This window comes from Athene noctua, chromosome 1 (genome assembly GCF_965140245.1).
Source record: "Athene noctua chromosome 1, bAthNoc1.hap1.1, whole genome shotgun sequence".
NCBI lineage: Eukaryota > Metazoa > Chordata > Aves > Strigiformes > Strigidae > Athene > Athene noctua.
Window position 1 is genome coordinate 123736823 of NC_134037.1, and position 19067 is coordinate 123755889.

Below are 19067 nucleotides of genomic sequence, written 5' to 3' on the forward strand. Positions count from 1 at the left end.
AGACCAAAAAGTACTGTTTAAAGCCAAGAACCTTGCCAAGTTAAAAGTATGACTGAAGTCTTGGCTCCTAGTCAGCATGTCTAACACATATTAAAGTATGTACTGCTTGCCTTACACTAACCCTATCAAGTATGTTAACTAACACTTTCCCAACATACGTGTAAGCAAATCCACTGCTAATCCTCTCAGAATACTACTATAAATTCCAAAGCTAGGAAACCATTTTTACAGCACAACACTTACTTTGCCATCCTTCTTTACTAATAAAGTTGGAGAGGAAGAAGCAATTACTCCTTACAGGAGAAGAGGAATACCTGTTTCAGTCATTACTGCCATGAGGGATTAGTGAACCTGGGACAATAACCAATCTGCCTCATTTACATCCCAGAAATTCTTTTAGCTTTACTCTCTTCTACATTATTTCACAGGGATCCTTCACTGAAGTCAGATGCTATAAAAATCTCACCACTCCAAAAAGACACTTTTCCAAAAACCTCACAAGTAACTGCTCATCTCTTTGTGATTATCAAGACTTTCTATTTGAATTAACAAGTACCATTTTGAAATAAAAGCATTACTTGTCCTATTCTTCTCCAATTATTTTGCCATAAAAATCAGAAAAAAAGCATTATCTTACACTGAAGACACATTTCTCTGAACAGCCTGTTTCTAGTCTCTTATCCTATCAGAGATCATACAGGCACAAAGGAAAAAATGCAAGAATAAAAGCCTTTGGGGACTGCACTAATTTAAACTCACAGCAAAATTATGTTGTTGGACAAATGAGAACTCAAAATTCCTACTTCATTTTCATAGGGTCCTTTAGCTGGATGGAGAGACAAGCAGTGTTAAATTTATGCAATCACTTTTGTAGAATTACCCTGAAGAACTGAAAAAGGTATGAATAACACAACACCAGAAAGCATACCCAGAGATAGTTACCTCAGCATAATTACTACATGAGAGTGTTAACAGAACTACTAAAGACTAACTTCATCTAAATTCTTTGGATTACACTTTCAAGAAATGAAACATAATCCAGTATGAGATATTAATGCAAACAAAAGGAATTGGGACTCATCATAGAATTTCTAGTTAACGTATGTGACCAGTACTTTGATTTTTTTCCCTGTCTAAGAATCACAGCCAGTACAGTCTGCCTGTAGCTTGGTGAATCAAAAATAAAGTTCCCTACAAAGTATTCAGTAAGTCTTTAATGACTGTATTTATTCGTGAAGGTTAAAGACTGTCTGATAAGGCACACCTAAGATGACAACCAAACTGCACCAACTAGATAGTTTTTATTCAGTTTGCCTTTTTAGAAAGTCTTTAAATAAATTTACTCCAAAACCTAGTGGAAAAGGGAAGTATAAAATTAGCGTAGCACAAAAATGGAAATCTCAGTCGATTTCCCATTTGAATTAATACCTTCCTACAGAAAAATCTGGCAATGTATCCAAGAGACTTATTTACTACTAGTCAGAAATTCATACCTCTAATTCTATAAGTGCTGCAGTCACTGCATCTGTTGCAAGAGCACCAGCCTGTAGCTTTTCAATTGCCTGTAAAACAGAATTTTTAGTTGAAGATTAGGAAATTCTAATACTCTGTGGCTAAGCCCTACATATTCTTAGTCCTGTACAAAACAAAATCTTCACCAAATTAAAGTCTAAGAGAACATAAAAACAAGAGGCACTGGAAATAGTCAGTAGGCACCATGCGAGGGCAGATCTGAAGGCATGATTTTACTACTCCGACATTATGACACTGCATTTAATAGCAGGTTCCTGCATGGTCAAATCTATAGCAAAATAAATTCTTATAACCAGTATCCTCAAACAATGTTTCAGTCAAGAAGTTTCTGATTTTCCTTTCAAGATCCAACAAAAAGCCCTAGCACCATATATGACAATTGTAATGAAATTGAACAGAATCTACAAGTCAGCTCATCTGAAAGCCAACACACTAAAACAAATCAAGTGAGACAATGTTATCTTCAAATTATATACGCACACAAAAATGAACTTCTAGAGCCTAATATTATTTCTTAGATCCATACTAGACAAGACTTTGCAGTCAAGTTCTCTCAGGGAGCCCCAGAAAACCACTATGGCTACATCTTCAGTTGCAAGACAAACCTGTGACTGTTTGTTATTCATACAAGTTATTTATGTTGGCTTAAGGAACCAAATGGAATCTCAATTTAGACTTAAGTTCAACAGCAAACATCCTTTTTTCACACATAATTAGCTGGAAAATTAATATCATCAGGGCTAATGCACAACTTTAATGATGCTAGCGTTAAGCTTGGATGATTTTTGAGACTTCTCATTACGAAATTAGATTGTTATTAGGATTGAGCAACAAAGCTGCAAGATGAAGTGATAACTATCAGAGGCCAACTCTGAGACTCTTCTAAAAAGCCTGCCAAGCTTCCCAGCTCCTTCTCCCTGGAGAAAGCAAAAGGCATTAGAAATTTTGGAGACAGGTCTTGCAGCTTCTCATTCAACACTTACTAGACAAGACCTGCTAGTTCCAAAGTTAAGTTCTCAGGGGAGATAAAAAACCCCATTAATTTCAATGGAAATTAAAGTCTTGACATTTCTCTCTTTCCAGCTTTGGGAAGGGGGTTTGGTTTTTTTGTTTTGTTTTTGCTGTTTCTACCTCCCCTCCTATTAAGAAGTTCAGATCTATCAAGAAGAAAAAGATTCTAGAAATCCCTGTATTCAGAGCAATCTGGATGCTAGAGTTTAAATCAATTCCAAAAAGAGTGGACATTGCTGAAAGAAAAATCTAGATGCCATATTTAGCTCCAGAAATCCCAGAGCCTCAGGAACAGCGCAGGAAGCTGTAGGAATACTCTGTGTAGATACGACTGTGACCTTCTCCTGTTCCCTCACTGTTCCTTTGGGGTCTGCCATTTGCCACCAGACAAGAACTGGCTGCACCTCACAGCCATGATCTCTATTAACTCTGTATCACGTTCACTTGTGCTGCTCCATTTTTCCACTAGAAACACCTACAGCCTGAGTAACTAAACCTGGATGTAGAAGGGACAGTGCTCCCAAATATATTTCTTGTATACCCACTATAGGAGTGTGGACCTGGTAAGACATACCTTCTGACAGGCTCTTTTGCACACATGCTTGTATTCTTTAGCTTTGGATTCGGAATGATAACCTGCACCTAAAATTAAGGCAAAAGGAAAAGAGATTAGACTATCTGTCAAACTACAGCCCATAGTTCACATAAAGAATTAAGATACAGACAAATACACCCTTCCTTATTCAGGATTACATTGGCATTTCCTTTTTGTATCAAAGATTGACAACCTTATACATTCCAACATTAATTCAAATACACACAGTAAAATACAGGATACAGAGCAAATATGCAGAAGCATACAGGTATAAATCTCAGCGTCATACAATCTGTTCCTCCAAGAGATTCCAGTTTTGTTCATTCTTGGAGAACTGCCAGCATAGCTTTTTAATTTATTGTCCATCACTGAACAAAAACCTTGGTTTTAAGTCAAACTCCAATTTTCCTTTTACCGTTGATCTGCAAGTTTGCAATTACTCATTCTGTTCATCTCATATTTATGCTGCATTTTTAGAGCTCGTTACTCCTGCGTTAGAGCCAGAGACTTGAAAAATTTATCAGTGCCCACTATTTGACTAAATACAGCCTCAGAAAAATAAGACAAGACTAGCACACTGACATTTAAATTCCACCTTCTTCCGTGTTCTTGTTTTTTGAACTTATCTCAACTTCCCTTTCCTCACCTCCAGAAGTGTTAGCTTTGAAAAACTCTACTAGAACAAGTTTTACGACTACTAGTGAAAGAAGAATTTTAAACAGAGAAAATAACCCGGTAAAGGACAACATATCGAACAGTTCTATCCGTTTGCTCTTAGAATACCAGGGTCATCACATATCAGTGCACAATAAGCTCTTTGAGGGTTTGGGGTTTTCTTTACCTTAGGATTTTACAAACCAAAATAAGCATGTTGTTTTTTCAAATATTTTAGGTGTCACCAAGCTACTTTGCTCAGTTTCACTCCATGTCATCAAGCATATGCTAAAAACAAATATGCAGCCAGACATAAGCATCACTAATATTTTCAAGATCAACTGTATATAAGAATCTATTAGAAAAGAATTTGACACACAACACATCATTTTTGTATCACAAAAAGATGACCTCTTCATTACATGTGGAAAAAATAAGTAGTAATTCACTTAAATATGAAAAAATATTTAAAAAAAAAACCAAAAAAAAACCCAAACAAAACAATAGACTTGGAGGAAAACTTTCAAAAGGGTAAAAAAAAAAAAAAAAGTGAAGTACTGCAACAAACAGCCTAGGGAGATTTCAAAAAGTCTTAACTAGACTATCCTTATGGACAAGCTAGACAAGAAACTGTCAGTAACAGTTATGTTTGATCTTTCTGTAGGGTAAGAAAATAAGACTGAAACATCTCACATTTTGTACATTTCCCAAGCTTAGCAGATAACTGCAGAATCTGACATTTTATAATCATTTAATTTAAGGATTTTGTTTGGGGTTTTCTTTGTCAAGAAGGAAAAACAATACCATTCAGAATACACAAACCCCAACATTTTTATTAACAATTTCCAAGATCCTCCAGCCAATGTAGCTTCCAATCAAACTCTCCACTCCCAGATTTACACCCAAAGTTAATGTCACTTCGTTAACACACTAGTAATCCAAAGCCAATACAGAAGTTTAGTTGCTATTTAGTTTGTATATGCACTATTTCCATTCCAGCTGTTATGCTTCTGCATCTTACCTGCATGGACAAGCACAAATCCCACTCGTTTCCCTCTTTGGGTTTGCTTTGTTTCGGGCTCTTTGACCACCACTTTTACAGCTGTAACCTGAGACGATTTGGAAGGTAACACTTCTACTGAACTTATCCCCTTCTCCATGATCATACATTAGGATCACCATCTTCTACTGGAAAAGAGCATCCTTCCATTCAAAAATAAACTCTGGAGAGGAATCATCCTAAAACCAAATCACATGCATACATTAGATGCTGATTTCAGGAGATTAATTTCATACAAATAACTTCAGGAAGAACTTTGGGAAGAGAGGTTTGAAACAAGGAGAGTGTGCCTCTTGAAAAAAGGCCTTCTAAGTTCTGCACCTTCCCTAGCTACCAGTATTAATAAGACTTAAAATAATCAAAATCCATGTTGCAACTTGAAAAGCAGCCTTTTCATTATGACTTAACTTGAATCTAACAATCTTTCCAAATGTTGTAGGGAATTGGTGATATAAGGCTTGTCCACGACTGAAAGTTGTTTTCTATGGTCTCCTTTTATTCAACAGTACACTTTATTTCTCCATGCATCATGCCTAACTGGTTTTTAATGTGATGATGATGCTCTATAGCCACAATCTTTACTTCTTAAAAGTGTCATTCGCTGCTTGTGCGCAAAGTCCTAAGCAGCACTGTATCAATGCTGGCAAAAGCTGAAAGACAGTATAAATGCTTTCACAGCAGAATCTCCTATCCTCTAATCACACACCAGCCTCTGCCTGATTTTGCGCCTATATTTTATGTAGGGGATGTAAAATCTGTGCATTAACACAAATTAAATAGTCATATAAGAAGTTATGAACATGAGCTCTAGAGAATTGTAGCATATGCATAACACTTACAAATGCCATACCTTTTCCTTTCTTTTGCAGGAAATAGCTGTTTAAGAACCTATAATGAATTCCTACTCTTCCATACTTTTTCATCCCTTACTCTTGTTATTCTCCACTGACTTGTGAGGGGGAAAGAAAAAGAGAAATTAACTTTTTTTTAAGGCAAAATATTTCTAAAAAAAATGCCAAATAAATCTGAAACAGTAAAAGAAAGCTTGCTACATAAGTGTAGGAATAGCTACCGTGATTATTAGTGAACCACAACATGCTTAAGTTGACCTCAAATAAATTAGTAACCCTATTTGGTTTTGACCATAACCCTCAAGATGTTTATAGAATTAAAAGTTTATAGAAAGTTAATGGAAAAACTGACAGCATTTTCTAGTATACAAAACAAAATAACTCCCAAATTAAAGTACAAAACTATGTATCTTTCAGGAGTCAGAAAACAAATTCACTGTATTTACTGCTTCTCTTATCCACAGCCTAATACATGTTAATCCTGACACAATACCATTTCTCTAGCTCAGCAGGTAAAATCAAAACCAGAGACATTCTACATGTTGAATTAATTCAGGAAGTAAAAAAGCATATAGTGTTAATGCATGAATGGAGAAAACCTCTATAAAACATTAAGGTATTCCAATATGATGTCTATCACTCCTACCACCTCAGAAGAGACTTGTAACCTAAGAATACTAGAAAGTTAATAGAAATTGAAAAAATGAAATGTTTAATACCTAGGATTTAAACCACAGATTTTGCTAATGCTATATGGCTTACTCCAGTAATTAAATACCACTCTATTTAAGCAACCAAAACAATGCAAATGATGTTTAGCAAGATTCAGCACAGGCACAGAACAGACAAACTTGCTGGTTTACCACAACCATCCTTTCAGTAATGAAAATTAGCACAGCTTTCTAGGAAGTAATTTATTTTCACTCTTTTTCTTAGATGCTAAATATATATAAGTATCCGTATATTTTTAAGTTTATATTTTAAAATTAAATAAGAACTTATTGTTGTAAGTATCTATATATACACACAAAAGACTGCTATAATACATAGACTCTACAGAGAGCAAAAGCATTTATGGACTACATCCAACTGTCATGGTCTCCTGTATACACTTCAGAGCTAAAAGTGAAGTCCTAATCACTGCACTTACTTCCTTTTTGCTAATAATAGTGAGGAAAGCTCCAGCAGCTATTGGTACAGGCAGTAAGCTGAAACACAGACTGTTTCCTGCAAACTCTGCTTTGCTACAACTTGTTACAGCACACCACATCCTTACAGCAACACAGGCATGACAAGGACTTCAGTTAAATGTCAGAGGAGCAAGTAAGGAACCTTATATTATTGAAGAAATGGAAGAAATAATGTGGTGGTAGGGAAAGTGATGATGGTGGTTAAATACTCTTTGAAAATGAAGATATAGATGCCACTTAAAGACTATCTAATAGCATAACTCCAGACCGAAAAACTTAAATAGGTCTTTACATACACTTGGATATGTTTATTTTTACCAGACAACGTATAGTCAACCCATCTCAATTTTCTTCACCTGTAACAATTCCTCCACATCAACTCAATTTTGCCAAACCCCCTCCTCCATCTCAAACCATTCTTCAAGGCCTTTCAAGTTGCATTCACAAACCTGCTGCTTCCACTTCATAAGCTTCCGTTGGACCCTTTCCCTTTCCAGATTTTTCTGTTCTCCTTCCTGGCTGTCATACATTCATGACTTCTGATCTCATCGCTCCTTGTTACACAGTTCACTTTTCTACATCTGTACAGCTACAGAAATGGTGGCGACATACTCTCTGGTTTGATTCCTGAGGGACATGAACCCTAATGCTTTCAACAAAGTAGCCCAAAGCACTTACTCCGCTGAAAAAAAGTAACACTGAATCCCACACAGGGACTCAAAAAAACGTAAATAAAAGGGAGTGTCACACCCAACGTTGAGGAGTGGCTCAGTCTCTCAGCCACAGACACTGCAGCTATTCCATGGGCCAAGAGGGGACCCCCACCGTCACCCCGTGACTCCAAGTGCTCACTGCCCAGAAAACAGCTCTATAAAAGAGCAAGCACTTTGAAATGCGGCTGAGGAGTGAAAGGGTGAGACGTACACGCTAATGTCTACGTCTCAACACTGGCAATAGGAAAGAGTTTGTTTTTAAGAACTTTTTGGTTTTACAGTGAGAGGCCTGGGCGGGGAGGTGTGACGACGAGCAACAGGGCGAGAGGAAAGCGCTTAACCCCACGGGGGAGCAGCCGAGGCCTCCGACAAGAGACCGACCGCTTCGACAAACAAGAGGGAACAGCAGCCACCGAGAAGCTGACGAGGAAACGAGCAACCACCAGTCACGAAACAGCAGCAGCAAAGAAACTTTTATTCGGAAAAAGTCCCCGGGTGAGACCGGCCGCGGCCGCCCCACCAGAGCTCCCCGGGAGGGCCGGGCGACCCCTCACACCCCGCACCAAGCGGAAGGGGCGGGAAGGCGGCGCAGCCCGGCGCGCCTTCAGCCCCGTTACCGCCTCACGGAGCCGCCGCCGGGCCCCGGCGTCGCCATAGCAACGCCCAGCCCCGCCCCCCCCCCTTTCCCGGGAGATGGGGCCGCAGCGGCGGCGGTGACGTCACCCCCGGGGAGCGCGGACCGCTCCAGCCCGCGCGGCCGCCTCACGCCGCCGCCGTTACGCCGCCACCGCCGCCCGCGGAGCCCCGGGAAGGGGGAGGGGGGGGTAAGGACGGGCCGCGGAGAGGCGGGGATCGGCGGGCTAAGGCGGGGCAGGGCGGCACCAGGCACGAAGCACTCACCCTCCGCCGCCACCAGCCTCGCGCACACCCGGAACCGTCGACCCGCCCGTTGCCTCGGTGAGGATGAGGCGTCCCGCCTACCGCCTCCCTCCCATTGGACGAACCTAGCCAGGCTAGCGGAAACAGTGACGCCCCCGATTGGCGGCTCGGAGGGCAAATGAGGCGCCAGCTGCCGCGGGAGGACCAATGGCGGCGGGGCCGGGGGCGGGGTCTCGGCCCGGGGGCAGCCGCTAAAGGGAAGGGCGCCCCCCCTTCCCCCCTCAGGCTAGGCGGACTGAGCCGAAGGGGCGGGCGTGGGGGGGCGCCTTCCCCGCGGGGTGGGGAAATGGCGGTCGCAGCCTCCCCGAGGGGAAGGTGTTTGGGCGAGAGGGAGCCGGGCAAGGCGCCTGTGGAGCAGTTGCACCCCGCCACCCCCAGCCCGGCCCCCGCTGGGCCTTCCGGCCGCTTTTCGCTCGTGGCTTCCTCGCGAACGGCTGATTCCACCGAGCAAAACCTAGGGAAGAACGAGACCTGCGGCTGACCTGTCTTGCCTTGAGGAGCTGCATAGGCTTTGGTATCTTGTTCCTCGCAGTTGCATCACAGAGCGTCGGCCCTGAAGAAAAGAAACTTTACTTACTACAAATAAGTATTTATTAGAACAGTCCTGTTACAGAATATCCAATTGATGGGAAGATTTCCTATCTTCTTCCTTCAATCACAGAATCATCGAGGTTGGAAAAGCCCTTGAAGATCATCCAGCCCAACCATCAACCCAACATGGACAGTTCCCAACTCCACCAGATCCCTCAGCGCTGGGTCAACCCGACTCTTCAACCCCTCCAGGGATGGGGACTCCACCCCTGCCCTGGGCAGCCCGTTCCAACACCCAACAACCCCTTCTGCAAAGAAATGCTTCCTAAGAGCCAGTCTAATCCTGCCCTGGTGCAGCTTAAGGCCATTCCCTCTTGTCCTATCACTTGTTCCTTGGTTCAAAAGACTCATCCCCAGCTCTCTGCACCCTCCTTTCAGGGAGTTGTAGAGGGCCATGAGGTCTCCCCTCAGCCTCCTCTTCTCCAGACTAAACCCCCCCAGTTCCCTCAGCCGCTCCCCATCAGACCTGTGCTCCAGACCCTGCACCAGCTCCGCTGCCCTTCTCTGGACACGCTCGAGTCATTCAATGGCCTTTTTGTAGTGAGGGGCCCAAAACTGAACACAGACATTGAGGTGTAGCCTCACCAGTGCTGATCCCAGGGGTAAGATCCTTTCCCTGTCCCTACTGGCCACGCTATTGCTGACACAAGCCAGGATACCATTGGCCTTCTTGGCCACCTGGGCACACTGCTGGCTCCTGTTCAGCTGGCTGTCAATCAACATCCCCAGGTCGCTCTGTGGCTCTGGGGGTGTGTTGGTTTAGGCCCTACCGGGACCAGAGACCACATTGCTGTTGTCCCTCCCCTACCCTCAGCCGGTCAGGCTGGAAGTGAGGCACAAACCCCGGGTTAAAATAAGAAGAAATTTGATACAACAGTGTGATAAATAACAATTTGAACAACAACAATAGCAATGATAACAAAAATAAACAGTAATAACAGTGAACAAGACAAAAGAGATATAGAGAAATACCGCAATGGACACAGCGAGCCCGCGCCTGCTTTCCTGCCACCAAAGCCACAAAGGGAAAACTTCCTGCAGCGCTGGGACCTGACATCAGCATGGTATGAATAACCCAGCTGGAGATCCCTTCCCCCTCTCTGCTGGGGAAACTTAACCCTATCCTAGCTGAACCAGGACAGGGGGGCATTCGAGTTTTGTGTCCTGTCACATGAATGTTAAGTTCCTATTCATTTCTGCCCCTTTTGTTCTAAAGGAGACTGGATGTCCACTCTGCTGGTGACACTTTCTAAATCTGCCTTCCTGGGAATGGGGACAGCCACATCCAAATCCCATTTCCTTCATACCTTCTCAGCTAATCATTACTGTCAGTTTTGGGAACCAGCTGTGTATGTGCCCATTGCTTCATGTATCCCAGTTCATGTTGTCCATGATTCCTGAAAAGCCTTCACTCTTACAGCCCCAGGTCTTCTTTGTAGATTCCGAAACAACACCAGGTGCCCTTATGGACTTACTTTTATTGTGGAGTACATTTATCTTAGCCAACACCTCAAATTTTCATTTGCAAAAGTGAGCTTTTTCAAGTTGAAACTAAAATTTTTACCAGATCAAGACACAGTTGTTCTTTTTGCAGAGGTCACTAAAGAGGGTCCCTGATCTCTTGCTCAAGCTCCAGTGTGAGAAGTGACAGGATATATTTTATATTAAAGATTCTCCTGAGCCCTCTAGATGAAACATATTTCATCTCCTCCCCATTTTTCTTTTCCTAAAAGCGGGCACAGTGTGTAGCTGTAGCAGTAGCTCCTGCCACAGTGGACTGTATCATTCGTTCTCTGCAAACCAGCTGTCAGGAAATTACCTGCTTCATCCAAATGACACCTTTAAAGGGAATTTTTACAAATCAAGTTTTACAGTACTTCTGACACCAGTTTCATTCACTAGCCAAAACACATTTCAAAGTAAATAATAACTAGTAATAGATTACTTACACTTCTTACCATCATTACCATGTAAGACAAACATAATTTGGTCTCACTCATATTTGTAGTCAATATATTTTAGCCTGTGGCCACCATGTTGTACACAAGATACATCATATATTAAACATTAATAAAAACTTCAGCACTGAACTGTCAAGAACCAAACAAAAAAAATCTGGAAACTAACCTTTTTACCCCCAGTCTTTATTCCGTCTTCACTGTGTCCTAATCTTCCTGCATAGGATCTTCCCCAGGCATTCAAGAGGCTCCTTTCTGGTCTGCCTTATAATCACAGAAGCCCCTTTTATGTTTGGGGGGTTTTTTTCCCCCCAATAAATAACAATGTGCTTCCATTAAGTTTTATATCATTGACTTTTTTTTTTCTTCAAAGACCAGCCTTAAATTTTTTTAACGATGCAAAAAATGTCAAGAACAAATGCAAGTCTCCTTTTTCAACACATGTTTTTGGCACACAAACTATGTGGCTTATGGAGATTGGCTTTTGTCTTCCACATTACCAGGTGCTTCCTCTTCTGTTGGATAATACTACAAGGAAATAGTGTCAAGTCCACAAACCTTTAGAAAATCTTTGGTGTCCTTTCACAGATTTTAATGTGAGGTCCAAATCCCGGTTGTGGGTTGCTCTGTTGCCAATTTTTTTTTTCTTTATTTAAGAAAGTCCTTATTCTTGATAGTGACACTGAAGTGAACCAAGGAGACTTCACAAAGTACTTTTTTTGCTTCTCAGATGACATTAGTTACATTTGAGCTAGGACAATCTGATTTTTGGGGAAAGCCAGAGTGCTGTGTGGAAGAGTCACAACACACGTGCCTTCTGACTACAGCCTTTCTTTGACACACAATGTTGGCCACTACCACAGTAGCTTCAGTTTGACCTTGTGTGTTTGTCACTATGTCCTGTGTAAGGTCCTATGCATCTTCTGCCCACTCGCCCCCCGTTTTTCCCTTTCTTTGTCCGCCTCTCCTGTCTGTCAGCTAAGAAAGAGGCAGCACAACATGTGGCTGACTGAGCTACACATATTTTGACTTGACCCTTCTGTCAGATCTCCTTGAAGTTGGCTGGCAGGTTCAAATTATGAAGGGAGGCTGACAGACTGACGGATGGACAACATGATCACGGAGCCCTGCTTTCTTTAAGCAGGAAGCTAAAAACATTGTCAATATTTGGTCCTACCCCCTTGTCCAGGAGAACAGGATTTCAAATCCAAATATCTGTTTCCACTTGGTTTTTGATGCTTTTACTTAACCTGTCTCTTGCTGCCGGTGACAGTTTCCAAACTGGCCAAATATTTCTTGTTTATTCCAATTTTCTGGTCTTTGCTCTTCTTTAGATTTGTGGTGCTACTCCAGTAAAATGGTGATCTCATTCTGTAAATCATTTCTCAGTGTACAGGTTTGCAGTGAAAGGCTTCCTTTATTCCTTTTACAAGTTTTCCAGCTGTGTTTTGATGCCTGGTTTTGGTTTTGTTCTATTTCTTTTTGATGATCTTACATTTCTTCTTGCATTTTTTCTGTGTTTTGAAGCAGACCCGGAGTTTTACTTCCTAATTTGATGAAAAGCTTATCTTTATCTACTGCTTTAGTTTACTGAAAAGTGGCTGTTCAAGCTCAGAGGTTTCAGTGAGGTTTCATCTAACTTGCTGTACTATAACGAAACCATTAATTAAATAAAATCTGAGGTAAGAATGCAGGCACATATGCCACCACTTAATTACTTCTTGGAACTTAAAGGGATTATTTTAATACTGACACCCTCCATTTCCTGAAATAGAAGCTCAGAGAATGGGTACTTTCTACTTTTTTGACCAAACGTTGAGTGGGGTGATCCCATGTACTTAGTAAGAAGAATTTAAAAGCGTTTGCAGCCAGGCAGACCCACAGACATTGACGTGGGTACAAACACATCCCTACAGGAAGCACTGGAACACAATGCAGCTGGCAACTTCTCCTTTGACCAGCATTTTGAGAAGTGTTCTGCTCCAGAGGCCTGAGCGACACTCGCTTAGGAGCTATGTGTAAGGGCTGTAACAATTTGCTGTTGAACTCAGCGAGTTGCTTAACACCGTGCCAAGCAAAATCATTTGCCTCAGTGCAGGGAACCAAGATGAAGTCCAACCTCTCTGCTGCCTCACAACTCCTGTTTCAGACTCAGCAGTATAAAGTGTTGTCAAACAGGGTTAGGGTGGATGCTCTGTAAGTGTCCTGTAGTTCCTCCACTGTGGAAATTCCTTGCAGAGATAAATTTTGAAGCTTCTTTGAGTAAGTCTAGGCAACACAGTATGCATCTGTGAGGTTCTGTCAAATCAGGCCCACATCTCTGACAACACGCATTCAGGCATCATATGAGTTTGTTACAATGATGTGGACAAAGTACAAAGAAAAGGGAGAAATCATTTGATACCTCTGATACTTAGAACCCTCCAGGGCTGCTGTTTTTTGTTAGGTTTTTATAGGTTTCTTCAAATCTATAGTGAAGTTATTCAGCTGCTTCACTTCAAGACAGACTAGTATTTGGAGTTAGAGATGCTAAGCTGTAGCCTTCAGGTGCAACGAAGGAGAATATTTAATAGTGACAAGAAAGGCAGACTTTTCATCGCAGTTTAGATCTCCTTTCTAATAATTCTTTAGCTTTTTTGTGTGGCAACAGGAGAGCTGCTTTGAATAAAGAGCTCCTGACTTACATAGTCACTTTATCCCTGCTTTACAAAAGGCAGCATGCCAGGCAACAAACAGCTGAACCTTTGGGGTGGGAGGTTTCAGTGCTTTTGGACACCTGTTAAAGGACAGAGATGCTGAGACAAGGCAGTAGAAGAGGAGAAGACTCACATCCCTCTCCGATCCCCTTTGATCCAGCTGGGACGACAACCTTAATCAATTCAAGACAACTTTAATGCTCAACAAAGAATTTGCCTGGGAAGTGGCCACATGACAAAAAAAAAAAAAAAAAAAGAAGAAGAAAGAAGAGGCAAGCAGATAGAAATACAGCTGTCTACTGACCATTCCAGTTTTGTTTAGGAACTTTGAAAGTCATTTCTACAGTCAAGAGAAAAATACAAACAGGAATTGTTATCTGAATGCTCACATGCAGGAAGAGAATATCATCTGAAGGCCATTGTGAAGGCTGGAACTGATCCACTCAGATACCACATTATTAATCCCCCTGAAAGACTGGCTGATGTTTGCAGGTAGCATAAATAAGCCTGCAGTCTTTTCCAGGCATGCTTGTTGTTTCCTCTGCATATGAAGAGGCCCCTTCTTTGACTTCCAGCCAGGAAAATAATGTTTTTTCCAGATAATGAACCACTTTACATGAGGAAAATACTCTAGCATCCTGGACCTGTCTAAATAGCATTCCACGTACTCCCAGCTGCTCAACACCCACACACGGTTGTTTCCAACGCTCGTTCCATTGCATCTCAAAAAACTCTTAACTCAGTGCGACTGCAATCTTCTCTCAGCCAGCTTTCACAGTTGTAACTAGATGGGGCCAAATCATAAGACACAGGACTTTTGAGAAATGAAACTTCAAATATGCGTTCATCAGCTGTTGCCAAAATAACCACCAGTAGTAAATCCCTGCAAGGTTTTGTCTTTATTCCTTAGACGCAAGTGAGTTATGTGCCTACTGGGTACGTACTGGCCATTGCAGCAGGATACTCATCTCCCCGTAACCGCTGTGGGAAATCAGGAAGCCAGGACTCGCAGCACAGTGGTTTTTGGAGTCAGAGATCATGTCTCCTCACGCCCACACAAAACACAGTGCAGATTTAAATATGACAATTTAAAAGTACGTATTTTGGTAAAACAGGCCAAGTTGGTGACTAAGTAAATCCTGGACTAGGCTTTCTCTACAGGTTCTATCATCTCATTATTTTTATAGGTTTTGACCTGCATGGTTGCTTTCTGCACCTCTCCCTGGCTAGATGTAGTCCAAACCAAGGCTGTTTTATTGCACTCAAGGTGTGATACAATTTCAGTAGGGCAGTCTTCACAACATTCTCCTCTTCAAATTCTGTGACACTGATCCAGTCGCAACAAAGAGACTTCAGGATGCCTAACTTCACTGTGAAACTTTAAAAATGTCAGAATCATTCACTTGTTGGGGAAGTTCTGATCTTCAGGATGTAAAATGAGGAGAAAAAAAAAAAAATCCATTCTCATCCCTCAGCCCAGCTTGTGAGCTCTATCAGCAAATTCACGTTTTGGAGAGGCCGAGATCAGTACAAACATCGATGCAGGTTTATTTTTAGGACAGAATTCACATGTTTAAACTACCTATCTTTTAATACACAAATTTAAGGTCATTACTGTTACACTTCTGTATATTCTACATTTTGCCTTTCCAAAAATCTGATTTAACAGCACAGTCAGTCAGCCATTCTGTGATGAATGACTCTTTGCCCACCAAGGCAACTTGCCTTGCTGTCAAATGTAAATTTTGGTCGTCTTAAGAAAAGCAGCTAACTTGAGCAATAGATTTATACTCCTTTTAAGCATCAGTAGACTGCAACACCTGTCCTGATGCAGCAAGTAGCTCTGCAGCCACCACCTTGCGCAGCATCCCTTCACAGAATCACAGAATCATATAGGTTGGAAAAGACCTTGAAGATCATCTAGTCCTTCGAGCCAGTAGACTCCGCAGAGGGCTGTACACAGCTCCCTACTGTTCTCTGCTAACTGTTAGGATGTTCAGCTGAAGTGGTCAGTCTGGTCTTCTGGACTCAGAAGGTGATGATCCATCCGTGATGCAGGCAGGCTTCCATGGAGCATAAGCATTGTGGAGTTATTTCATTATAATAAAGTAAAATTAAAACCCTGCTAAGAAAACAGCTATTTTGCAAAATCGAGCACTTGGACACCAAAATACAGAATAATGAAGACTCTTTCCTTTCATGGCATTTTCATGTCAGCTTAAAGAAAAACATCAGTTTCTGTAACTGAAACGAACACCAGAGCTGATTTCACGTGTACCGTGCCTGATTTTCTCTGACATAGTTTTAGTTCCTAGTCATTTGTATTTATTTTCCTCATAGACAGCTCTAATATTCACCAAAAAATGCAGGAAAAAAATTACAAACTTGTGTCTGGTTTGGGAATTACTGACCTTTTTTTTTTCCCACCTCCAGCTGTAAGGACACCCTTCAGAACAACTCTTGGTCAGCACCAGAGGGGTCATTCATCACTGCGTTCATCATCCTCTCAGGCTTTCCCTGCTGGTGCTGCTCAGTCATCAACTTTGCAGAACTCTTTAAGGAGGAAGGACCAACAGCTCAGGCTGTCCTGCCCTGCCCCTAAATCCTCTGAAAGCCCAAAGCATCCATCCTTGGGGCAGCACATGCACCCACTCCCCTCTTCGAGTGCCCAGGCATTAACCTAAAGGGAAAAGCAGGTAGGGGAAGGAGGAGGGGAAGGAGCTCATGCTTAGGGGGTTTTGCACTCCACAAAGATGACTTTAACTCTTCATCACCTGCAGCAATCACAGCCATCCTAAAACAGATTCTTGGCTATTCTTAGCCCTTTCAGACTTACATTTTCCATGGACAAACTGCCAACCCCTTTGAGCAGTGGTTCAGCCACACACATTGCAGACTGCAACGGGCAGTTTTTCTGTTCAGACTCGTGATGTCCGCCTTTGACTCACGCTGTCAGAAGTCAATACAAACCCTCATCTGCCTCAATTACCCCTTCCGTCCTTCTTTGCCCCAGAAATACAAAAAGAGAAAGGTCTGAGTGCATCGGGCAGGGTTGCAGTGCAAAGCCAAGGGATTTGTGCAGTGCCAAGGAGCGCATGGGACGCGGTCCAAGAGGTTTTGTCCATGAAAACGTGGCAACCAGCCTCTGGATCGGGTGTCTCCAAGAATGGGACAGGAGCAAGGTTTGCCAGTGTGCTCACTTGGAGGCTAAAATGTTGTTTAAAACTTGCAGAGTCTTGCATGGCTGAGGTACAGAGCTGGAACAGTACTGAGCAGGGATTACTCAGTGATGAGGCAGATATAAAGTAATAATGACCTTAAGTGACAGTAATCTAGATTGGATCCAGAACCCAGACAAAAATATTCCCATTTGTAACCCTGTCAGAGAAAAAATGCACAAGACAACAGACCCTTCTGCCACCTTGTCTTGCTTTTTACAGGAATACAGTAACCTAGTCCTCTGCGTGAAAAAGTACATTTTTACATTGGGAAGGTTGTCTTTTTTACGTATTCTATGAAATAATCACAGTTACTGTGCCATCCAAACTACTAATTTTGTTGTTCTTATCATAGCTACAAAACTGAGATTGAGGCATTTAATTCATGATTTAAGACAAGTGCAAAAGAACTGAATTAGTCTAGTGGTTTTAAATATACATAACATCAGTTTTTAAGACTTTATTTAAAAAAAAAACCCACAGTATTTTGTTTGGTTGTCTTGTTTGCTAAAAAGTATGTGACGGCACAACTTACTGTTGTTTTTGGACACTAGAGCAATATGAAAAGAACAAAAAGCCAACTTGCTATTAATTGGAAATAACACATTTAACTTTTAGAAGGAAGGACTAATAGAAAACATACGTGGCTCTTCATCTCTGGTTGTCTGATCTTTCTCAGTTTTTAAATAAATCAAACCCTCTTGTGATTTTCACTTGTAATATTAGATCTTTAAATGTCTGGCTTACACTCTAGCATGAGCTCTGATGGCTGCCAACTTGGAGACAAACTACTTTATACCAGACCTCCATAAATTGCTAGAAAAATCAGTTCTGTCTCACTTGTAACAGTCCTGGTTTTTAATGTGTTCTTTACTTAATTGCCGTTACTTTTGCTGGTTACATGACATTTAGTGAAAGGGAAAAATAAAATCATATTTTAAAGTTCAGAGGTTAGAACTTCTAGATCCTATTTTCATGTTTAAAAGGATGAGGTGGTCAAAAATACCCTTTGTTTTGTTTACACCAAGGATAATGAATTGCAAGGAATTCTAAATGAGACATGACCACTTCTTACTAGACTTCCAAGATTCAGCTTCTGCTGAAAACACAAAAATAAATCACTTCAGATTTTGTTAGCATTGTTCTGGCATTATGGAGATTAGATTATGGCCTTTGAGCCATTAGCAATTAATGACTTGATTTTAAAAAAAAAAAAAAAAAAAAAAAGGGTGGGGGTGGAGAAAATTTAGACCTAATCATTTTGTAAACAGACCAAAAATTCCCCATCTAAGATACACGCTGGCACTAATTCTGCAGTTCTTCCCAACCAAGATATATCCCCTTAGGACTCAGCAACTTGAGAACAAAAAATCCAACAAGAGTATCTGATTAGATAAAATTGACATACATTAAGCATTTATATGATACCCAACACACATTACCCTACAGCAAAATATTTTTTTCAACCAATAGTTAAAAATCACTGTCAAGTCTGCCTTCATATTTTTGTGCATTTTGCCTTGCTCTGAATTCCGTATACAGGCTAGGCTCCCTAACTGGAAAAAAGGAGGTACCCAGCACATGTACACATGGAGAAAATACACAGCATAACTTACACCATCCAACTTCAGTAAGAAGTCATCACTATTTATGACTTTTTAATTTTATAACCATTTTTTCTCAACTTAGTCCTCCAGTTACTGTAAAGGACAGATGCCCTGCAGAAGCACAGAAGTTCTGTTTGAGGGTTTTGTACCAGTGAGTCACTCAGCGTATCTGGGTACTCCGGAGGAGCAGAGATTCACCCATGGCACGAGTTGTTTTCCAGTAAAGTTAGAAAAGCCCCCATCATTTAAGTGACTCTACTCGAGTGCTGCCAGGAAGTCAAACACAGCAGGCCGCGCACAAACAAGAAACACTCCTTTGTAAGAGCACGCACGTCAAATGCATCAAAACACAAATATTTGGTAGAGCTCGGCAGGGTTAGAGGATTCAAGAGACAGTGCAGTTTGTTGCCTTTCATCCCCCGCTAAATTTGCTTTTTGAATCATTAAACAA

General features: G+C 41.5%; 1 protein-coding gene across 4 annotated transcripts in view; it reads right to left on the minus strand.

Annotated features, from left to right (window-relative positions):
• The window catches only part of TASP1 (taspase 1), an 87159-nt gene extending 78592 nt beyond the window's left edge, over window positions 1-8567 (minus strand). For all 4 annotated transcript variants that reach the window (XM_074916969.1, XM_074916783.1, XM_074916688.1 and 1 more), the window contains exons 1-4: window positions 8508-8567; window positions 4815-5032; window positions 3119-3186; window positions 1494-1562 (exon numbers count right to left, since the gene is read on the minus strand). In XM_074916969.1, coding sequence (XP_074773070.1) covers window positions 1494-1562; window positions 3119-3186; window positions 4815-4959 — 282 coding nt within the window. In that variant the 5' untranslated portion in view covers window positions 4960-5032; window positions 8508-8567. The remainder of the gene's footprint in view (window positions 1-1493; window positions 1563-3118; window positions 3187-4814; window positions 5033-8507) is intronic.
• Between the last annotated feature and the right edge of the window lie 10500 nt (window positions 8568-19067).